General features: G+C 40.7%; 1 protein-coding gene, 1 non-coding gene and 1 pseudogene across 7 annotated transcripts; 1 reads left to right on the forward strand and 2 right to left on the reverse strand.

The window, feature by feature from the left end:
- The first annotated feature begins 1,377 nt into the window (after positions 1–1,377).
- LOC133929203 (uncharacterized) lies at positions 1,378–12,609 on the forward strand. 6 transcript variants are annotated; one of them, XM_062375868.1, is made up of 18 exons: positions 1,380–1,705; positions 2,747–2,819; positions 2,951–2,994; positions 6,756–6,798; positions 6,876–7,103; positions 7,258–7,440; positions 8,212–8,277; positions 8,633–8,677; positions 8,777–8,856; positions 9,312–9,376; positions 9,462–9,528; positions 9,619–9,732; positions 10,336–10,415; positions 11,087–11,184; positions 11,371–11,430; positions 11,522–11,590; positions 11,677–11,730; positions 12,190–12,609. In XM_062375868.1, the coding sequence occupies exons 1-18, from the start codon at positions 1,626–1,628 to the stop codon at positions 12,259–12,261; spliced, it is 1,521 nt and encodes a 506-aa protein (XP_062231852.1). In that variant the 5' UTR covers positions 1,380–1,625; the 3' UTR covers positions 12,262–12,609. The 6 variants fall into 6 exon arrangements, with proteins under 6 accessions (XP_062231855.1, XP_062231852.1, XP_062231854.1 ...); XM_062375870.1 differs by having other exon boundaries at positions 1,381–1,705; positions 10,342–10,415; XM_062375871.1 differs by lacking the exon at positions 11,371–11,430 and having other exon boundaries at positions 1,378–1,705.
- Positions 12,610–13,226: 617 nt separating this feature from the next.
- TRNAD-GUC (transfer RNA aspartic acid (anticodon GUC)) lies at positions 13,227–13,298 on the reverse strand. The gene has a single exon. It is a non-coding gene; the product is annotated as a tRNA-Asp (tRNA).
- A 596-nt stretch (positions 13,299–13,894) lies between these two features.
- On the reverse strand, positions 13,895–23,905 carry LOC133928156 (probable aspartyl protease At4g16563; annotated as a pseudogene).
- Positions 23,906–24,687: the final 782 nt, after the last annotated feature.

Consider the following 24,687-nt stretch of genomic DNA (forward strand, 5'->3'; position numbering starts at 1 on the left):
CCTAAGTATTATTGTTATAGAACAAATTGTAACATATACCAACATTCGAAATTGAATAATTCAAATTCTACGACTCTATTGGATGTGCATGTTTGCAAATAGGACCTGCACATGTTGCATTAAGCGCTGGCAAATTTTTTGAGGAAAATCAAATATAATTGCTAATTATTTAGAGGACGTTTATAAGGCTAAATAGTATGAAATGATAAAAATGCATATAAATGGAGCATTGCGAATGAACTCACTTTTTCACCAAGTAACCTAGGGTTGGAAATAATTTTAGAAATTATTACGCCACATGATAGGAATATTAATGAATTTTCTCAGGGTTTTGGGAATTTATTTGAGGCCTTAAAAATTACTAGAATTTCTAAAAGTAACCATTTTTAGAGTTTTTTATTTTGAAACCTAGATGGGGTATTGAGGTGAATCCTTTTAAAATGGATTCATCATGAATTATAGGATATACAGAAAAAGTTTCATGAATTTTAGAGTACGGCAACCTCACTGTTCAAATAGAGAAAGAAAAAGAGAACAATTGAAACCGCAGAAAACACTGTTCATCCGAAAATACTGTTCACGCGAGTCACGCCGCCAACAATTTGGCGTGACTCGCCATGTCTAATCCACGTGTAAAGGCGTTAGAGTTTCTACTAGCGTGGTCATTTTAGTCACGCCAATGAATGCGCCAGGTATTTTAGCATGACAAAAAGGGTTAGTTACTGAAAATTTAGGTTTCGGTAAGCTATTATTAAAATATATTAAAATATTAATTTTAAAAAGGCTAAAATATAAAAAAGTCCAAAACTGACAGAATTATTTATTACCTAAGCAAAAGGGAACTGGGAAGGGTAGCCGCGGTCCGTCGAAGTTGACTCAATCGGCACGGAGCGGAGCGACTAATTAACAAAGATCGTTAGGTATTTAGCTAGCAATCGGCGGCTCTTTGGCGTAGAGCTGGCCCTAACGACTCGAGGAGGCGCTACAGGCGGCGTGAGGTAGGAGAGGGCGCGGATCGGGAGTTTCGGACCGGAGAGGTTGAGGAACGGGGAACGGGGATTTACCATCGAGATCTCTTCAAAAATTTCAACTCAAACTATTACTTGTGCCCTAAAATTTGTCCTTTTCTATTTATCATTGTACAAGTTATATATTTTTTCTAAATTTTTTAAGAGAGCTAGATGATAGTATTATTTGCACTATAATTTTTTTCAGAATTTTTCATAGCCATTTCAATAGTTTTTAGAATTTTGAGAGCATTGGAACGTAACGTTACAATGGGCGATGGGAGTCTATATTTGTAAATTTTCAATTGCGGACGTATATATTCACAATTTTTTATTTAAAAAATATAATAATAAAAATTGTTCCTTTTTAAGCAGATGGGAAAAGAGAAAAAAGGAAGCGCAGAGAGGGCTGGTCGGAGACGATAGCAAGAGCGCGCGCTCAAATTAACAATTTCGGGCCATGAGGCCCAGGACAAAAGCTGCATACGGTCACACGGACGGACGTGGGCCGTCAGATGGAAAGCGAACAGTAACTGAAACACTCGCAAGCCATCGTCGTCCATTTGATAGTCACCAACCCATCCGAAAAAACATTCCACCTCGCCGCCGCCGGAGAAGATGGGCGAGCGGCGGTACACCGAGCAGGAGGAGGCCCTGGAGATCAAGTCTCTCCGCCGCATCATCGCCGCCTACGCCAAGTACGCGCATACCCAACCCGAAACCCGCCCTTCCTCCTCTCCCCCCTGCCCCGTACGAACCCCCCGCGTTCCTTGCCCCACGACGCCACCGCCCACCGCCGCTCTCTCGCCGCGCCGCGGTTGATTGGACTTGCAGAAGCTGAGCAAGCGGTTCGGCGTGCTGCTCCGAGTCGTGGGCCGATGGCGTGTTCTGGAGTTTGGAGTGGAGCATAGTGTGCTTTGATGCTTTTGAGTGATCTGTAGGGTTTAGAGGCGCTCGCCGATTCGAGAGAATGAGATGCTGACCGGAGTTGATTGGGTGGTGGCCGGGAATCAGCTGGTAGGGAGGGCGGGGACTGGGAGATACGCTGCCTGTTTGTTTTCTCCCCGTGAATACGGAGCTACGCTGTTTGGGAGTTCCCGCGGTTAGCACAACCCAATGCTACCCAGCGCTGATGGGTAGAGAGATTCGGTGCATTTTGCATGGCGGTGTTTGAGTGGATAGCGAGTCGGTGTTATGGGTAGCCGTGTTAGACCCGATGAAGTTTATGCATGGGAGTGGCCGTTTCTGTTGGTTTTCCTTGCCTTATTACGATCAGCTTATTGAGGTGGGGTTGAGTTTGTAGATATGTGCGAGTAATGTGTGGTTTTCTGTCACCGTGCTGGCTTTTTGGTTGTTGATTTAGGCCGTTGGAGGGTGCGTTTGATGGTGGTCTGGTATTTCGAATCCTCAAAATGTTACCAAGTGGGTTACAGGATCAGCATAGTAAATTGCCTACATCCTACAATGATGCCAATACTTGGAGGTGTAGTTGGCCAATCCACGATCCTTACTATGTCAAATTGGTTTTTGCCAGGTTTTGGCTCGTTTAGAAGTTTTATCCTTGGTCACACAAGTACAATGGTTTCAGATTTTTATATGTTAGTTACATAGAGAGGCTAATCAGCTGTAGGTTTAGTCGGAACATGAAATGATATCTATGCAACATAACTACATGAGAACATTCTTGCTTCTCCTCCTTTTTTCCTGATTAAAATATTCTTTTTTTATGGTTGTAATAGCTATCAAGATGCAGGAGAAAGGGATGTCAAGAGATTTGAACGATCATTCAAAATGCTTCCCCCTGCCCACAAGGTTTAAATTTATACAGTGTGTATAACAAACCCAGTTTTTCCTCTTTGCTAACCACCTTTTGACTTCATTTTGATTTATATACCTCATCTAATGCTGTATGCTCTCCCACATCATAATCCTTTTCTGTGTAGGGACTTCTTTTCCACCTTGGTCTGAAGTACCAAAAACTGAGATGGTAAGTAACATTCTGTGCTTCATGCTTGTAATCTTGTAGTACTGATAAATAGTTCTCTTGATTGTGTTTAGATACTGTGAGATAAAATCTTCGGTACATCCATTCATCATGTTCCACATCATCTAAAACAGTGTATATATGCCATTGATTGCAACTAATTATTTTAGTTCATATGGCATCACAATTTTTTTTAAGGATGTACTATGTATCTGTGTTGCTTGGCCTACTCTGTGTATCTGAGATATTCCAATGATGCTCTATCTTCATGAGTCAGGACTCTTCACCGAATCATTCTTAAATAATCAGCCTATGCTTTTCTAGAATAGTTCTGTACATGTTTGTTGATCAATTGGCCTTTGTTTTGATAGTCTTGTACATCTTAGATATGCTTAAGGTCCTGTTTGTTTCAGCTCAGAATTATAGCTTAGGATTATAATAAGCAGCTTATAGATAGTGGATTATAATAAATTGGATTGTGATAAGCTGGAGGGAAATAAGCTGTTAGCTGTTTGTCAACCTGGATTATTGGAGTCTGAATTGTTGTTTTTAGATGGCAAAAGTCAATGTCCTCAACTATTTTGGGTGACTTGTTATCCTTTTGTGACACGTTTAACATTCAATCGACCTTGCAGAACATTTGTAAAATACGAAAATAAATAAGTGTCAAAAGATAAATCATTCATGCATCCGCGAGTCTTTGTCCATACAAATATGCTCTCACAAACAAATTACTCTCTCCTAGCAAATAAAACATTAGCAATATTATCACGGAAGGCATTCATGCCTCCCTCTTCATCTCCCAATTGACTTGCACTCCCTTGAAATGAAGGCATCGGCATGTAGTATTCATCTCGATCACACTGGTCAAACTCTTCACCACCCAAAGCACTATCTCGAATGAAGTTACGAAGAGTCATGCATGCATGTATTATTTTAGTTTGCTTGCGCATAGGATAATTTGGCAAGTCCACTTCATCTTCAAAACACCAAATGAGCGCTCAATCACATTACGAAGAGATAAATGCAAGTGGTTGAATATCTCCTTCTTGCCGAACTCATGGAAGGGTAAAAACTTGACTTATGGGGGCAGACTTACACTGACAAACTCTTGCTTAACCAGCTTGCCTATGTTTACCATAGGGTTCTATCTCCTCTCTATAGGGGTTCACAGGAAGATGGACACCATCAGGTTCAGATTCTTTTGGAGGGGAGCCATCTGCAGTCCTAAAGACTATGGAAGTCTTGACATTCTAAACACAAGAATTATGAATGAGTGCCTGCTTGTCAAATGGGTTTGGAAGCTTTGCTCCGATCTGAGGACACCCTGTATAAGCTCCTCGAAGCCAAGTACATGCCAAATGGCAATTTTTTTACCTACAGGCAGAAGGACACTTCTCAATTTTGGCAAGGCTTACACAAGGTGAAGCACCTTTTCCAGTGGGGAGCTGTTTATAAGGTGAATAAAGGCAACAAAGCTCTCTTTTGGAAGGATGTGTGGCTGGAAAATACCCCACTCAACCCAATTCCCTGACTTATTTGTCCTATGCTCTGATCTTGACGCTTTAGTTTCGGAATGCTGGGTCAATAACGAGTGGGAGGTTCAGTTTAAAAGAAGTTTGACTGTTGCTGATCTGCTCCAGTGGGAGGAGATGCTGCAAAAGATGCAGAATGTTTAGTTGAATGATAATGGTGATGAGGTGGCTTGGGCTTTGGATAAATCAAGGAGGTTTACCACTAAGTCTCTATACAAGTTTCTCACCTTTGAGGGGGTTTCTAGCAAGGGGGCTATGACAATTTGGAAATGTAAAATCCCCCTCAGAATTAAGATCTTCTTGTGGCAAATGTTACATAATAAACTCCCAGTAGCCTCCTCCCTTAAGAAGAAGGGTTGGAAAGGGAGCTCAACCTGTTGTCTGTGTGATAGTCCTGAGGACGTTAATCATCTCTTCTTTGGATGTATACTGGCACAATTCTCTTGGTGTGACTTGAGAGATACATTTAGTTGGAATGGGTTCCCCACCTCGGTAGCTAACTTATGGGCAACCTGGGTCTCGACAAAATTTAATATCTCTCAAAACCTTGGGCTTTTCCTTTTTGCAGGTTTAGCTTGGGCTTTGTGGAGGACTCGAAACACCATGGCGATCGAGAAGAAGTTCCCCAACAAGTCGACTGAAGTTTTGATCCTAACTATGCCGTTCGTGCAAAAATGGAGCATACTTCTCAGGGGTGACGATGGACTGAAGGTGGATAGTGCATCATCTCTTGTCTGCGAGTGGATTCGGTGCATCATCTCTTGTCTGCGAGTGGATTCGGGGCATCACTCTTGCTGCTGGTTCAGGCTCAGATGTGTATGACCTCTAGTGTAGCGCTCAGGTGTCCTTTATGTAATAGGCTAGACTGGTTTGGCGTTCTGACGCTTTTCTGTGCTGTACTCTTTGGGCTCTGGTTCACCAGTAGTCGGCTGTCTCGTTTGCTTTTTTTCTTCTCTCTTTTGTTGTCCTGAACTTGGTAATTGGCTTTCAATATAAGCGGAGGTAATCTTTGTTAAAAAAAAAGACCCGACCAGTGATAAGTGACACAGACCTCAGTGTCTGTCTAAAGAAGCACACTACAAAGCTATTGCGAGCACCTTTAGGACCCAGTAATTCATAATTGGCAGTCAGTACAACAACAATTGATACGGACCAAACCAAGTTCATTTCCAGTTTCTTCGCCATGCCAAATTGTAACGCAACAACATAAACAGGAACAATTCAGTGCAAGATTATTCAATTTGATGCACAAGAACAAAGCTTCTCAATCACCATAAGCTTAATCACACAAGCTGCATTCATACAAGGGAACAATTCAGTGCAAGCTCACCATGTTGCTGGTGGCGACATGCGTAGGCGCGTCGGCATCCTCGCCATCGGCCGCTCCCTCGGTAATGCCAGCCTCAAGGCCATCAGCCACGGAGGATGGATGGGGTGCCATGTACGGCCGTTTCCCTCGGCGCACAACTGGGGAGCCATCTGCACCGGCCAGGGCGGCCACCGTTCCTCGCGAGTCTCCCACGGCCACGCCGTGCCTCCCACGCTACAACGCTGCCAGGGAGGCCTTCGGTGCGACCATGGGCGCCGGGGCTGCCGCACCAGGCACGACCCCGCAACTACTAGGCCCGACACGCCAGGGAGTCCACCCGCGCCGGAGAGTCCATGTGCGCCGGGCAAGGAGGCGCCGCCGTGCGTAGCCGCCATTCGGTCCTTGGCCAACGAATCTCGGTAGGCGAGGGCAAGGGCAAGGGTCTCCTCTACATCTTCAACGTCGATTGGCTCCATCCTCGCCGGACCACCGCCGAGCTCGTTGGATTTGGGGAGAATTCAAGGTTAGGGTTGGAACAGAGAGAGAGATGGGGGCGAACGGGAAGGGACTTGGGGTTCGGGTGGGGGGAGTGACATTGGCGGGTAATTTACCCAAAATTCGATGGGTAGTATAGTAAAAAGTCGAATCATAAGCTGAAATAAGCTCCTTTTCACAACTTATGAGGTTCTTATAATCTGGACTTTAGCTTATAATAATCTCTATAAATAACCTAGCTATTTGTTTGCACTTTGGATAAATAAGGTAGCTTATTATAATCTTAAGTGGAAACAAACAGTGCCTAAGACATGTGCTTTAAATGGATACTAGACGTGGTAATGCATGTTGTAATTTACATAAAAAAGCCTTACTGCTTAGTGACAGATTTGACTACTGTTACTTGATGCATTTTTACTTGACAGGTGTATATCCATGAATGCAGCTTTTATCATGAACATGCTTGAGGTATGATCTTTTGAGACTGTTTATTTGGTGATAACTGTAATGCACATGGTGATATTCTTAAAAACGAAGAATTGCAGGCATTTGAACCTCCTTTTGACATGAGCCAGTATGTAGATGTTGATGATCATGATTATCCAGTGAACATGCACGAACATAGTCATGCGGATTGTGCTCATTCCAGTGAGATGGGTGATTGCCCGAGAATTTCTATCTCCAGAAGCAATTCCTCATTACATGAGCAGCATGATTGCCCCAAAGAAGATGCCAAGATCCATGAATCTTCAAGAGAAATTGACAATAAGAAGGTAAGAGGCCTGTCTGAATCCTTCTTTTATAAAAAAATAAAGGATGTTTTTCATGTAGAAGTCACTTTTAGACCAAAACATTGGTGATATGCTGTTGAAGAGTCCATTATGCTGCATCATTCATGTAGAGTTTGACTGATTAAATATCAAACAGGATGAGGAAGATCACATGGCAGGCTGCTCCCAGCCTGTTGACAACAACTTGGGAATGTCTCAAGGTGCATGTAATGGTGATAAAGATGCGAGCACAGCAGCTTATTGTCATGATAAAGATTCTGCATCTTCTGCAGCTTATTGTCATGATAAAGATGGCTCTGCATCTTCTGCTGTTGAAAATGTAAGCTCCGCTTCCAAGATGTAAGCTGTTGGCTATTCCTAATAATTCACAATCTTGCAATGCACAACATTACTTTGTGACCATGCTTGAATTTTATGGCCACGAGTCTGTAGGAATAGTGCATGGATATGGCATGCTTTCTAAATATGCAAATTTATATGTGTATGCACATGTATAGATTTAAAATTACAATAAGTAATTAATTGTGCCAGGATATCTGCATAGAATCAAATGTTCAACAAAATAGCAAAGATTTAAAAATACAATAAGTAATTAATTGTGCCAGGATATCTGCATAGAATCAAATGTTCAACAAAATAGCAAATTCTAGTATTGTCAAATCTTAATCTGGAAATAGTTTAACATGAGGGGGAGGCCGCTTATCCGATGGGTGATTGCAAATCCAACATAACCAAAACAGACTACAGTCACAGTCTGAAGTGATCGGGCACCAGTGCCACTGCCATCCCATCAGAATGTAGGGACCTGAGATGTGTAACTCCATGAAAACTAAGGTAGGATAGGAAGTGGCTCAGCATTCCTAAATTCCAGAAAATCCCGGAAAGTTTCAGCTATTAGCAAACTACTCTTAAAGTTTGGGATGTGATATCACACATCATTTTTACACACTATTGTTGGCCTATCAAACACTGACCTTTTTCTGTTCATCGTGCACCGATTCCTCTTTAATCTATCCTTCTGGTACCTTCTACTCGCAGGTAATATGTTGAAATAAGTGTGGAATTTGAAATTCTGTTTCCTTATTTTTAGGTAACACCACAACACTCCACAGCTTCACTGTTCAAGTTGAATGTTCCTCCAATTGATGTTGACAAGGTAAGGGTTGTTCTGATTCGGTGCACTCTGCAGATGAAGTGATACTATAATTCTGTAAGCGGAAGTGAGCCAAGGTTATATGTTGGTTGATCACCAGAGAAGTTGTTACCAATGCTGGCATCTTTCCTGAGATGTGATGTTGCTGCTTTTCATTTATGTGTTGATTTCCATTTATGTTCTGGAAATTCTAATCGCTGAATCACGATGTACTTTTCTATTTTCTTTGTGCATGTGTTCAGGAGCTTGCCGGTTTGCCTGCATTTGCAATTATTCCTCAGTCTGCATAGTTCCTTTTTTTTGGGACATTTTCTATGCTTTGCTGCTTCTATCAATCATCTGGTTCTGATTTATGCAGGTAAGATGCATCATAAGAAATATCGTGCGAGATTGGGCTGAGGAGGTAATTTTCTGTTCTACTGTAATTGTGCTTGAAGTAGACGTTTTTCAGTGCACTGATCTAATGTTGAAAAATACTGCTGTTTTTTTAATACTGTTCTAGGGTCGAAAGGAACGAAATGAGTGCTATAAGCCCATTCTCGAGGAGCTTAATCGTCTTTTTCCTAACCGGAGCAAGCAGAGGTAAGCTTGCATTACCCTTGTCACTTCGATAACGAGGCGTACCGATCTTACTTTCAACACTGAATACTAAAAATGACTTGTGGCATTGTTTTTTGTGTTTATGTTCACAAGTGTGTTTGCATGGTTCATGCATGTATGGTGCCAAAGGTGTTTCTGACTTAATGGATGCACTATCTCTAAGAACCTGTGGGGTTGTAACTTCACTGTTTTCAAATTGTCCACCTAATGGATGTACTAGCTCTAAGAGCAAAATAGCAAAATTCTCCTTACAGCTTCATGTTGTCTTCATACACATTTGATTATATAGCATATCACCTCAAAAACTTATACCTGCTTCCAGATATCGATGATTGATGTTACTTTGGTATGAAGACAACATCAAAATAAATAGAAGTTATTTTGGTATTCACTTTTACTCATGCACTAATGATATTTATAATTGTTAAACTTTATAGGCCGCCTTCATGCCTAGTCCCTGGTGCTGGGCTTGGGAGATTGGCTCTGGAGATCTCTTCTCTTGGTACTGTAATAAAATTTTCGATCGAAATGAGCTAATCTTATATATTTCTTGACATTGCCTTTTTTTCTCCCTTTTGACCCAACAGGTTTTGTAAGCCAGGGGAACGAGTTCTCATATTACATGCTGATTTGTTCAAGTTTCATCTTGAACCAGTATGTCAGTCTATTAGATATAAGCTACATATATTTAAAAGCAATCAACGCCATTGTACATAATGCTAATGATATTACTATTCTTATCAGCACCCAAGAAGCCAATGAATGGACTATATATCCTTGGATACACAGCAACTGCAATTCTCTTTCAGACAATGATCAACTTCGGCCTGTTTCATTTCCTGATATTCATCCTTCAAGGTACTTATTATGCCATGTTTTCTTATCAGTGTCAATACTTCTGCAAATTGATGTGTTTCCTACTTCCATTCATCATTCTTTGTATGTTTGGTGCAAGTTGTACATACTCTTAAGTGCATTTTGGTTTTAGGATCATAACATTTCCATTGATCAGAGTGCAACTATGTTGATTTACAGGTAACTTATTTTATGGGTTTCTGTATGTAAAACACAAATCAGCATATGTTATATTTATAAAGTTGGGTATGTAAGTATTTTAGACTTGATGACTTCAGAAACTGAATCAGCCTATTGAAAGCTGGAGGTTTTGAAGAACCTACAAAAATGCGACCTTTGGATGTTGAAATATTTACATTTGGTAGCTAAATGCGCTTTTGCATTTTGAATGTCTAATGTAAACTTCATTTTATTCTTGAATTTGGGTTTAATGATTAGCTTGTTCAAGTCATTTGGCATTATTTATAATGTAGGTAAAACTGAATATTTGTTTGCATTGGATGTTTAATCATATATCTTGCAAAAAAGAGATATATTGATTTTTATCTTTTCTATGTTTTTGCTTTGACATGCTTAGCTCACTTATGTCTGAGTCGTCTTTTCTAGCAACAGTGCAGGTATAACGGAGGGATTTTCGATGTGCGCTGGGGATTTTGTAGAGGTCTACAGTGGGGGAAGCCAAGAATGTAAGATGACTCAATTGACCAATTCTCTTAGAATATAGATTGTACATAGAGCCGTAATCCAAAATGTTTTTTTACACTGTGTTAGTGCATGTACTCCATCCGGTCACAAATACTTGACATTTTAGACAAGATCTTGTCAAACTTTGACTATCAATCACTTTTAAAATACTTGGTTTGGAAACATGAAAATCATATGTGTAGATTTGGCTCAAAAAATACTTTCATAACTTATAAATTTATTGGATTTTATAATATATTATAGTAGAAAATAGTGGTCAAAGGTACACATTGGAGACCGTGTCGTGTCCAAAACGTAAAGTATTTTTGACCAGAGGGAGTATCTGTTATGCTATTTGAGTGTTTCAAGGAGTGCTCAGCCTTTGTCCCCTAAATCACGAGAGCATGATGCATTCATGTGCAAAGAAATAATTCTGACATGTTTTTCCCACCGAAATAAATGGTTATGTTTCAGAATCAGCATAACTCCTCTACTGCTTGCTAGTCTCAATGTAGTGCCATTTGCTAGGGCTTTACAACCCTGGTTTCAGGCTGAAGTTTGATGTTTTGGCCTGTATTTGTCACTCGTGTCACTTTTAGGTTCAGACTTCAGACATGTATGATGGAGAAATATTTTTTTAACATTTTTCTTACAATACTATCTGTTGTTCCAGCTGCATGGGATGCTGTTGTAACTTGCTTCTTCTTGGATACGGCACACAATATTGTTGAATATATTGAGATCATATCAAAAGTTCTCAAGGATGGTGGGGTGAGTTCCATCGTTCGAGGAATTGATTGCTCATACCTATTTTCCATGAGAATCAGCAACTATTTTATTTTTTGTAAACCGATTTACAGGAAACTTTATAATTCAGTACATGTTGTTTCCTTACTGTTGTTATAACTGTTCTTCCTCTTATCTGTTGTGAACAATTGTGTTAATTTCAATCAACAGATCTGGATAAACCTAGGTCCGCTTCTGTATCACTTCGCTGATTCATATGGGCCAGATGATGTAATTAGTTGACTTTTTATTATCTACACTAAGTCACTAACTGGAAGTGTTAGTATATTTAAAGTTACCTGATTTATCTCCTTAAACTCAGGATATGTCTATTGAACTAAGTTTGGAAGATGTGAAAAAGGTTGCTTACCATTATGGATTTGTGATGGAGGTGAGGGTTTATGCATTTAATTTGTTTTGGATTGTTGATAAAGAGTGTGATTGTTCTCATGGGTTGCTTTGATATGTGATTTGCAGGTGGAGAATACGATAGAAACCACTTACACTGCAAATATGAGAGCAATGATGCAGGTAACCTTCTAGTCTTTAGGGCGATGGTTCTTCCAATTTAGTATCTCCAAATAGCTAGGGGGTGATTGAATTTGTGAGGAGCATTTAAATTTATGTGGTTGCTTACGCTGATTTTAGCCTCAGTTCAAACCGTGGCCACTTGGACTACAGATGTCCAATTGGCTCCGTTTCCCTTGTGGATTCGTACACTGATAGAATGCATTCAGAGTGTGTCAGGAGTTAGGTTGTAATGACTGAATTGTCGTTATTCACATGATCAGTGGCTCATCTGGGTGTATACGGGTTAATATAACTTTTAAAAGCTTTCAGCTCAGAAAACTTGGGGTTAGAGCTATGCAGAATTCTGTTAATTGACAACTCACATTCCAGTCCCTGTCAATTTACTGTGAATGTTTGAGCCTTCTTGTATATTATCGTAGTATGATAACCAATCTTATGTGTACCTTGGTTGAGTTACAGAATCGATACCGTGCAGCATTCTGGACAATGAGGAAGAATGCATCTCGGTTGAAAGCTCAGAAGCGTCAGTGAGGCCATGATCATCCATGCAGCGTGACTGGTGGTATACGAGCTATTAGTCCGAGTTTTGATTAGTCCACGGTGATGTTTATCCAGGCCAGGACTACTAGGATGATCGGTTCATGCCATCATTTCTTTTCACAATTGTGCTCAGACTCTACACCAAACTATGCTGCAATTAATTTAGATAGCCAAACTAGAACAGATAAAGATGTCTGATTCGGGCTTGGCATTTCTTAGGAGACGGTGACGTATGTATACCTGAACCTCTTGAATGGCAGAGGAGAAAAAGATGCGCCAGTGTAGTCGTATCTTTGTTGGAAAAGTTTCAAACCAACTTATAGGAAAGGTTTTAATACCTTTGTTGTGACCTTATTCTTTTTTGTTAAAAACATGTTTTGCAAAGTTTACAACAAAATTACTAAAACTTTGTACATGAAAGTTTTAATACTTTTACTGTAAATTTTTGTGTAAAACTCGTTTCACAAAGTTTTACATGAAGGTTGTTCACTATAATTTTTTTACTCTAAAAACCTAAGTTTTAGATAAACTTTTTCATATAATCTTTTTGTTCACTTAATATTGTTGGCTAAAAGTTTTCTACTGTAGAAGTATTGAATGTAACTTTTTCTAGAAAATTGTTCTGAAAAGTTATTCACGAAAATTTTGTAGACACAACTTTTTTTTTTTTAATAAAATTACTTACAAAGTTATTCACGAAAGTTTTATCGGTTTGCTATCAGAAGATACGCGAAGCCTGGGAGCGCTCGCGAGCGAATTAGCAGACCTCAAGCAAAGTAACAACGCTAAGAAAGTAAGGATAAGATCTGCAGTTCTCTTTACGAGCAAAAGCCGTTGTTAAATCCTCCGAACCCACATGAGTGCACGAGAGGATCCTATGCGCGCATCGGCCACTATTCAAGTTGGCGATTGGCGAAACATGATTGCAGGGCAGAAAGCAAAAAAAAAAAAAAAATCGCCGTTGCCGGGGATCGAACCCGGGTCACCCGCGTGACAGGCGGGAATACTCACCACTATACTACAACGACTAGCTTATGAGACGGAGAAAAATTAATCCACTTAACAGGGGAATTTTGCAGGAGGCTTCTGATTACATTATGGCCCATCATAAAGAGCAATGTACATTATCAACTGTACCTTAAGCTGATCGAGCATCACTGAGCAATGTACATTATCAACTGTACCTTAAGCTGATCGAGCATCACTTCGATCAAACCGGGAAAAACGTGCATAAACCTTTACCGCAATTCCGTTACACAAAGTGCCTTTTTATTTGCATCTGAAACAAAAGTAGCAATTTTGCATTCAACGCCAGAGTTGCCTTCTCGTCACGATCGAACTCCCTACTGGAGCTTTTTTTTTCTGCTAGTGACATGGTACGGCCACTTGACTTTTTCTTGCATATAGTACGGCTCAACTCAAATGGCTTGGCTGCAACCTCACACATCGTTCGATATATATATGGTCGTGCACTGAAAAGATCACAAAGCATGTGCAACTACAGTAGGAATGTAAATGAGATGGATATTTTTCGATCATACGACTGTTCAAAGATATTCAAAGTAAATATAAGATAACTAATATTCGTATTAAAACTGTTCGACACTGTCCGTTTATATGCAATCTAATATACAAAGTATAGGACACAATCCCTTGGCTGGAACCCGATCCGATCCTCCCCGTCTGCAGATCATAGATGACCTCCACGTTCTGCATCTGGAAGCTCCCAAGAACTGCCGTCGTCGTCCATCCTCCGGAACAGCGAGCACTTCACCACCACCGAGTCCTTGGGCCCGGTCACCGCGTAGTAGCAGCTCTGCTCGGGCAGTGTGAGCTTGGCATCGCCGAGGAAGTGGAGGCTTATCGGCGGCAGCTCGTCTGTGCCTCGAGGTCGTACGATATTTCTCATACGGTACGTAATCGAAGCGTAGAACGGGCCGGGCAGGTGAGTGTATACACCACTGTAAAAACACTGTCAGTTTTAGAAACTTTTTTCACTATTATTGTCGGCTCGGTAGACCGGTAATGGAGGATTATTACTATCAATTGAAGGATTTGGTCGACAGTGATACCTAAGGTTACTATCGACTAAAACCTTCGATCGGCGGTGATTCGCTGAAATCATTGATGGTTGAAGATTTTAGCCGACAGTGTTTTCCCTCGCCGCGTTCCTCGATCCTCCCTCTCTTTGTCCTCTCTGTACTCCCTCTCTCTTCTCTATCTCTCTGTCTCTCTCAATACATATATGTAATGATATATATATTTATTGTAAATTAATAATAAAAATACATTCATTAATATATAGTAATGAACACATATTACAAATCAGGCATCGACAAACACACACATATATACATAATTGTTCTCACATGTCACATCTGAAAAATCGATCGAGTTGAGCCAGTCCAGGATCTCTCTACCTCTCCCGCGATAAGGATCACGTCTGCACATTGATGACTAATGACGTGTGTACGTCCGGCAACATCAGGGGTCAATGGTGGTGGAGCGGAGGACCTGATCACGCCTGATCGACCGCAGTGTCACCTATGCTCCAGGCTCGCTGGCGTGTTAAAGATATCGAAGTCTGACGCCTAAACGACTCTACGGTTTGAGCCTTCGGCCTCCTATGTAGCACACTGATAGGCCACTCTCTCGTCCTCCTCCTCTAAGCACGTTTACGGGACGCTGCTTCTTACTCCTTCGTAGTGCATAGCTGACGGGTCATCCTCTCATCCTACTCCTCCTAGGAACGCTTACGGGACACCGTTTCTTGCTCCTCCACAATGCACAACTGACGGACTAGTTTCTCATCCTCCTCCTGGGGCTTACTGGCAGCTGCTTCTTGCTCCTACTTCACATCATCATCAAAAGACCATTCTATTGAAGAGTCATCCGGCGATACCAATTTCGCATCATATATAGTAATTCATGTCATTCATTAATAAATAGTAATTAATGCCATTCATTAATATTGTGTCAATTGACAAAATATAATACGTTATCAAGCCCCTTGGTAGCCTTTCTTCTTGTTGCATACTCTTTACTAGAAGATACGGTATCATCTGAAGGTCTCTCACGCGTGGATGGTATGATTGGTTTATAAAACTCGTCGTTTGGGTTGATAATATGTTCTAAGAAGAACCCGACCATCTGTTCTTGAAGGGCATGTATTTCTGCAAGTTGTAACACACTTGTACGTAGTTTGGAGCATTGCGTTTGAAGAATCAAAAGAATTAATCCTTGAACACATGTAAAAATTAAAAAGAAGGCATCATTATGTTATTTCATACCCCAAGATCATTGAATCTAACAACATCTCAGTTCGGGTTTAATACGTGCATGAAAGTTAGAACATAAAACACGTAGAGATTGTTGCCGAGTGGCTGCCTCATACACTTTAAGAGGAAATAATTCGTCAGTTGAATGAATTGAACCTTTTTATTCAGTAGAAAATGCAAGACATGAATATAGATTGTGTACCGAAAAGTCAGTTTTTACATTGTACTGCTTCCTGAATGGAAAGTGCATAACACTCTTTTTGCGGTTTCTTGTGTACGCCCTGTACGTGAATATGAATACCAATTAAACTTAGATGTAATCGTTGAGAAGATTAAATGATCGAGTTAACCTGTTTAGTATGTCGATAAGGTGTTGGTAAGTCGTCTTATCTCTCTTTTGTGAGTCCAAGACAATGATCTTACTCAAGTCTGGATAGATAACAAAGATAATCCAATAAAAATTGCAAATATGTCACAATAGCAAATTAGTACTGAATCGAGTTGCCCATAAAATGAGGACACCCTGGTGCGCAAACACGTACTCATAGTTGTAGTGTAATAATATGAATTTCTTGTATTTGTGGTGAAGCATATACTTCAATAAGTAGTCCTCGGTGAAGCCTGGATTCTTCGTGACAAGTTTCTGATTCACAAGCCTAAGATCGATGAATCCTACTTTTTATCTAAGTCTTCTTCGTATGTTTGGATCTCCATTCTACGAAAGAGAGAAGTTAGATATGCAATTTTAAGGTACAAGATCATATAACAAGAATTCCAACCAGAATAAGTCATCCCCGTTGATAAAATATTCATATTTACATCTTACAGGGAACATCTGAAAACCCTGCCTAGACTGCTCCACGTACCACTGATGTAATCGGCGCATTTGAGTTGTAAGATTTTTTTCTATATCTGGTTTGACCAAAGGTTTGCTCAACTCAAATGATCATGTAATATCCAACTTTGATATATCAACTCCCACAATAAGCCATGCTAGTTCCTCCGCTGTTATTTTTGAATTAGCCATGAAGTCTGCAATGTTTGGAGCATCCTTAACGATTGGGTCTAGTTTGCTCTTAGTCTGCTTCTTGCTGATGCGTTCATAGTTAGTTGACGACTTACTTGAAGCCACCTCCATATGTTTAGCTTTGGCCATTTTCATGAAAAATTTCAAGACATCTTCAGGCACAACAGGCTTCGGTGGATGTGATGGAGGATAGAAATGAGATGAGACATTGACGTCCACAATCTTTTTGGTTTCCTCAGCAGTGAGTGAATAGATATCCTTGGGTTCCGCCAACTTCTTAGATGCTACCGACTTCTTAGATGTTATTGTCTACTTGGATGTTGTAGAACCTAATCTTGTTTTCCGAGCTGATGGTTGGCTTTTTGATGATTTTGACTTCTTGAGCGATGGACTTCTTTGAGGCGATGGCTGAGTAGGTGGACTTCTTTTGAGAGATGGATGAGGAGAGGGAGATCTTCAAGGTGACTGTGGTCCGAGGTATAGTGGAGAGTAGAGATTCTCGAGAGCTGTCCCTACTGGAAACACTACATAGACATTCTCCCACGCGATGAATGTTTGCTCATTCTCTTCTATTGTGTTCGCCCCCTCCTCTACGGGGTAGTCTACCTCAACATGGCGGTACTGGTCAACTGTCTCATCTACTTTAACCATGGCGTAGCCCTCCGGTATCGGACATCCGTGCAAATGTTCATGGGAGCCATAGGGATAAGCCACGCCGGAAGCCACCTTGATAGTAATGTTCCTAACACCAATGTGTAGTTCACACAGTGTTCGTACTGTGATGAGGTCCATAGCATAAGTGATGGAGTTAGCTCCCAGAACTCCCGTGGACGCATAGCTCCTCTGATGACTACCGGGGCTAGAGCACGCAACATTAGGAGACGCTGTCGGTCGTTCCTGTTTGCTCACAATGGCACCCCATTCACGCATGAGGTCTTGTCGTACTGCCTGTGCTATTTTTTCTTCTATATATTATCTCTCCTTTTTTAGTGTTTGTTCAAACATTTTCATCATCTTATCTTGTTCTGCCTCTCATTTTGCATCTCATCCTGCTTGGGATCTCTTTCGACTCTTATAACTGTCGCCTGGGAATCCATATTTCCAACCCATCACCCAACGCCTCGTGTGCGACCATCGTGCTCCTTATTTCCCAGGGTCAAGGTGAGCTCATCCGTATCCATGTCTGGCTTGAAAGAGCCTTGTGCAGACTGCTCCTGAACTTTCGTAAGCTTTTTTGCAAGATCTTGCATCACTTTCATGTCTTTGGAGGTCATAAAGGATAAGCTTCTATCAGATGAGTAAGAAGCACCCCTACCAAGAAGTAAGTGTGTCGATCATTCGCTCCAGTCCTCTATCTCAGGCATGACACCTCTCTCTCACAGTTCATCTAGCTGCTGTTGCCACTGTCTTTCTTTCCTCACGTACCCATAACTACCGACTTTGTGGGTCTACAAGTTTTCTTCGAGTTTGCTTTGTTCACCTCACTCAACCTCCGTGTTTCTTCTGATAACTTGTACTATGCAAAGGCTTGCCAATGATCTTATAGTTGCAGTCATTTGTGGCAATCTGACGTTGCATATTTCTGCACATACGTTCTATTTAGTGTCCCATTCTAGTTCTTAAATAAAAGACGCATGATCATTAGCGTCTTACACTTAACTACTTCCATATCTGTCTCTTTAGGAAAGTCAAACTTCTCTAATATCTTGTACCATAAGATGTCATTCTTGATCGAATCAGGAATCATGTGCGGATCACCTTGTTTGCCAGTCCACAATATGTAGCTAATAAGCACGTGACCCTTAACAATAATCCCACAAAGTGACTTGTATGGCCCCAGAACTCTCTCTGGTGCAATTGGCTCCCCTGCTAGTGAGATCTTCGTGATCACGAATCGTCCCATAGGCATCTTCGAGGGACCTTAGACACAATGCCGCTCCTGGGGTTACTCATTGTCGTGACCCTTCAGAGCATCAAGCATTTGTGCATAAGTGAAAAAACTATTGAGAAACTATACGATAATATGTAGAACATATGCATTCATCTACTTATGAATTACCTCACGTCTCCACAGTCGTCTATTTTGTCCAGGTTGAGGTAGTGGCTCAGACTACCTTCTTCAATTCTTGTTGGTGGCACTACATCTCCTTCTAGCACCTAGGCTGGATCGACCATTGGTGATGTCATCCCTTCCTAGGAGTTCTGCATACGATGACGATGAGTGGTTAAGTATTCTACATATAAAGAGCAGAGGAAGGAGGAAGATAGAGATAAAGTTGACGTGGGAGGAAGGGAGGTTATCGAAAGAGTGAGATAACCATGAAGGAGTCGATAGATAGAATGCATACACATATAATATTGTAAATGAGTACGTTATGACCACATTTAACAAAGAAAAGTCACATCTTACATAGCAAAATAGGCATAAAGGTACTGACAATTGACATATTAATATTACAAGTCACATCATCTTACATAGCAAAATAATGATGATTACAACAAGAGTTAGGATTATGATATCTTTACATGTGAAATCACACTTCTTCTTATTTTCGAAGTTAGTCAATTTTAACTCGTCTTGGATAACTTGACCATTGTATGTCGCAACAGCTTTATGTTTGGACTTGTCCATAATAATATGCTCTTTTGAATCCATTAACTTATGCATGGTATTTCTCCCAACTGTAGAACACTCCACTTTACCGACCACGATGAACAACATACCATGTCATAGCAGTCTTAAATTTCAGAGAATATGCAAAAATTATATACTACAAACCACACTAACACCAAACAATGTTCTTGCAAAAAACTATTAGGCACAATGGCTCTAGCAAATGGTCTTATTAGGACTTCAATATTGATTACCTATTTAGAGAGAAAGCATTCTTCTCAAGCCAACATTTATGTGCCAGTCCTACTAGTTCAGAGAGTTTTCTTTTAGCCCAACCTAAAAGAAAATTGTTGAGGTCAACCTCAAATAGGGCGTCCAGCTCGTCTTGAGAGAAGCTGCTCTTTGAACTAGTAATACTGACACTGACTTAAGAAGAATGCTTCCTCTCCGAACAGGTAATCAATACTAAAGTCCTAGAAGTAATAAAGAAATATGGCTTCGAGCCATATCATCATCGTCACTATTTTATTGTATTTTAAAAGAAATGTTTGCTTTTCTGTAGAGAGCATTTACCTAAAAATAGTGTATAACAACTCAATATTAATGTAAAATTTAGAAACCTAGCGGCATTTGTATCAAATTATGGAGACACTATCTCCTTTTATCATTTGCTCATCTAACAATGAACAACAGAAGCTAACAAAAATCTATGGAATAAGCTCCACCAGTAGGATCATAATCGCACTTATACATGTCCCAATGTTCTCAGCTCGAATTGGCATCAAAGTGCTATTACATTAAAAAACTACAGAAAAGATCGATCTACTAGAAAATGAATCATCAAAATTTGCGTACTGTGGCAGCATATAGTATTACCACTGTGAAATAAAAATCATGCATACAGAATTCATGAGCCAGAAATTATAATTCTAAACCAACCTTGAAAAAACTACACCCTATCACAGCATAATCAAACATAGTGTTAACATAGGTAAAATCATTTGCTACTAAAGAACATGAAACTAACAAATCATGCGTATGTTTCACACATAGAAAAATATGAAACAATGATGACAACCAAGTTTCTATATTAAAAACATATTATTTTAAGTTGGCTGTATCCATACATGCTGAACTCTTTTTTAGACTAAATTAACCAATATATTGCATTGGTGACATGCATCTGTAATTACATTGTAATATCGATTTACATTGCCATATGATTAATTCTATTAAACACACGAACTCTCTTTACAACTAAATAAACCAATCTCTCTATCCAGTTAGCAATATCCACACTTTATTTCTCTCTTCGGATATGTCAATGATGTACCGATGCTATAACATTTCATAGCACATCAACAAACTTGAAAATAAGAAAGATGATTCAGTTACCCTAATAATCACCACTGGAACCCCCTCTCCTCTCCTCCTCTAATCCAACATTCCAAACTAATGTGGTTCTCATGATCGACCAGTTACCCCAACAATCACCACTGGAACCCCCTCGGAGCCAAATCGATCAAATGCAGCACACGATTAGAGCTCAGAACGGTTGGTACCTACAAGACGGTAAGGGTCTAGGCGGTGGGGTGCGCGGGTTGGGCGTCAAGAAGGACGTGAATGGCACCGGGGAGGAGGACGGCAACAACGCCAGGGAGGAGGATGACAACGTCGAGGAGGACAGGGACAGCGGGCACGGGCTCATCAGTGCGGGCTCGTGGTCCTCCGATGGCGTGGGCTCCTTGTGTCAGGAGGTGTTTTGGCGGAGGGCACAGGGAAGGGAAGGGACAAAATTTCTTAGTGTCAAAGGGCGTAGGGCATCGAGCTATTTTAAAGGAGAGGACATTCACTACCGGCTCAATATGACCATCGTAGTGAAATGGTACCTTCACTACCAGCTCAAGAGGACTACCGATAGTGAAACTACTTTCACTGCCGGTCTAATAAGTCCACCGGTAGTGAAAGTAGTTTCACTGCCAACCCAATATATCCACTGACAGTGAAATCCCTTTTACTGCTGGTGCCGCGGGGTGTAAAATATTTGTTTTAGCTTCGCGCGCGCACAAAGACTCGAACCCACGACCTACACCAAGTAAGACTGAACAAATTATTGCGCTAGTCAAGTGATTTCGATTGAGTTTGTACTATCTATATTTGTTAACATTTTGTTGACCGAAAATACTAATACATATTTATTTAATTTTGAACTTGCTATATACCAAAAGTAAGTTTTGTATGTACTTAATTTTTTCTGGTTCAATTTTCTAATTCAATAAAAAATTAAAATAAATATGTTCATACATAAGTTTCTATATTAGGGCTTGCTAATTAATTAAAAAATATAATTAGAGCTTCCTATATATATCTTAGTTTCATTGATAAATATTTTAAATAATTAAAAAATAAAAATTAATATGCTCATAACTATAGGTAATTCATTAAAAATAAAAAATAGTAATACATAGCAATAGTGCTAGCTTGTGTTATTGCTAATTTATTATTAAAAATTAAAAAATAATATGCTCAATAATAAAGACATTTTCCACCATAAACTACATATTAGTGTATTCGCCAGTCAGTATATCGGTGCATAAGTGTTCGTCTTTTTTGCCAATGTATTGCCCTTCCTGTACGATCTCAGTTTTACCGTGCTCGGTCCAACGAGTATAGCCAGGCATAAAACCCATTTGCAACAAGTGAGAATGTATCTGCCTGGTGGTGAAAAATTGTTTCATGTTCTTGCAATCGATGTATAGACAACACATGTATTGAGACTGTGTATTTGACTTGTGCGTCACGGCTTGTACCAGAAAACAATCCACCTCGTTCTTGTGCTATGTGCTCACACGGCTCGTATCGTACATCCATCTTCCGTCCATCTACAATTATATCATTATTGTAAATCTAAATTCATAATATCTAGAAGATTTTATGATCACCAACAAATAAATTACCTCGTCATCTCCTACTAGCAATTGGTCCAGGTTGGAGGAGCCGCTTTTTGCATGCTTTCGCGTCTACTTTTCATAAGTATTTGTTGGTGCCATCCCTAAAATTTTTCTTTATTATTCAACCCTTTATCTATGACTCATTAAGGAAACATGAAAAATAAATATGCTCATACATAAAGTTTCTATATTGGAGCTTGCTAATTAAATAAAATATCAAAAATACAATTGAATCTTGCTACATACCTAAATATCATGGTGAAATTTTCTAATTCATTAAAAATCAAAATAAGGGATAAGATTAACTTTGATTTTTAAGGTAACATTTTGAGTTAAAATGCTAAATATAGGATTTAACTTGGGGGTTTCAACTTACTTAAGCTCAAGAGGCTCCTCGAAGCTTGCTTCTTCTTTTTTTTGAAAAATCTAGGGTTTATTTTCCCAAAAAATAAAGAAAAGCCAAATGGGTAAATGGAGATGAAAGAAAAGATTTTGTTTGGATAGCTAGAGAGAGCTCATCTAGAACTTCTTCTTGACTAAAAATGAGGTTAAGTGGTGGGGGAATCAAAGGGGAAGAATGAATGAAGTGGGTGCTACCATGTGAGAGTTTTGGAGGGGGAGAGAAAGTTCTGATTAAACTGCCTGTTAGCTCGAGCTTGGAGAAGGTGGGGAAGGAGGGTATCACTACCAGCTCATTTAACCAGCTAACAGTGATGTTATGCTATCACTACCGGTTGGTGGATTAAGCCGGTAGTGATGAAGGAGTAGGGCATCACTGCCCACTTAATCCATCGATCGGCAGTGATGACATTTATCACTGTAGGTTTATAAGTCATGCTGACTGATTCTTCCTACGTGGCTTATGAACCGGCAGTGATGCCACATCACTGTAAGCCTATTTCAAATCGACAGTGATGAGCAGACATATAGGCCTGGTTTTATAGTAGTGATAGGTCATCCGGTGTCAACTATCACTCCGCCATTGCCTTCTGGATCAATGCTGCCCAAGCTGGGAGGAGCAGCAGCCATGGCAGCGGTGCCATCGTCTCCTAGGCTAACACCCTCCGACCAATGTAGTAGAAATTTGGGTATGTGATGCTCTTCAACATTTGGGTGAAGAGGAAGCCGTCCGTCACTGGCAACGCGAGATCACCCATCACCAGTGTCTAAACTATTGTTTCATGTTCTATCCTTTCTTGAGTGGATGTAAGAGATTAAACGGTTCTGGTTACGTTACTTGGTAATGAAAATAGGTATCCCCATATTAAAAGGGCCCATATTAAAAGAGGGCTGGTGATGTTAGGGTTCCACACTCCATGCACTTATAGCTGCTAGTGCCACAGGGGACCCAAGACAGATCACTCTCAGACTTAGAGGTGAGACTTGGATCATGCCGGACCGGCACAAGCCCAGCCCTTTCGGGCTTTAGCCCCTTTGGGCTATGCCAACATGGCATGGGAAGCTGTGCGGGCCATGCCATGCTAGCACGAGTCGCTTTCGGCAAGGCTCGGTCACTGCATGAAGGGCCACATGGTGCCGGACCGGTATGGGCACGGTCCTACCCCGCGTGGTTGTGGAGTTGCTGCGTGTGCGTGGGCTCGCCTGATGCCTCATCGACCTCTGTACTCGACTGTCTTAGTGCTTGCAGCTGCCACACAGACCATCCATGCATGCTGGCTGCCGCACTCGCTTCCTTGCCGTGTTCATGGTTACCAAGCTCCGTGCTCACGGGCTGCTGCACGGTCTCGCTGACCTCCATCTCCATGGTTGCCGATGAAAGTGCATCTAGACCCCCTAAGTGGGTTTTGGCTTATTGATGACAAAACGATTAAGGAACTAATATGTTTATCTAAGTTATAAACATGTTTAAGTATTAGTTGAGAAGACATATGACGTTTGATGCCCGTCGAAACAAAAGGAGAAGCAACTAAGAGTACTCAATAGGATTTAAATTCTTTTATTTTTTGAAATTGAGTCTAGGATAGCCGCTCTATTAAGAGGGTTGCATTTGATTGCTTGGTTAGTGTCTCAATGCTCAAGATATCCTTTAGAACCAACTAGTTGAGAGACACACTCACCCACGGACACCGAGTTAGTTCTACAAAAGTTTACTGAGTCCGGATACTCCGGTACTCAGTGTTTAGTCCGTCTCGGTTCTGATTTATTTTTATTGGGAAAAGACCGGAGTCTCCGGTGTTCACCGGATACTTCGGTAGTTTATGGGTTTTTAGACCGGAGTCTCCGAGGGAGACTCCGCTAGAGAGTCTCGGTTAAGTCTTTATTTTAATTGAAAAAGACCGGAGTCTCCGGTGTTCACCGGATACTCCGGTAAGAGGTTAAGTTTTAACCGGAGTTTCCGAGAGAGACTCCGGCAGGGGTGTCTCGGGTAGCTTTTAATCTTTTTGATAAAAAGATCGGAGTCTCCGGTGTTCACCGGATACTCCGGTACCTGGAAAGGCCGTAGGGTCCGGCTAGTCTCCGGACTTAGTCTTTTTGAAAGCCCTGTCAGGACTGGAGACTCCGGTGTTCACCGGAGACTCCGATAAC

This window comes from Phragmites australis, chromosome 9 (genome assembly GCF_958298935.1).
Source record: "Phragmites australis chromosome 9, lpPhrAust1.1, whole genome shotgun sequence".
NCBI lineage: Eukaryota > Viridiplantae > Streptophyta > Magnoliopsida > Poales > Poaceae > Phragmites > Phragmites australis.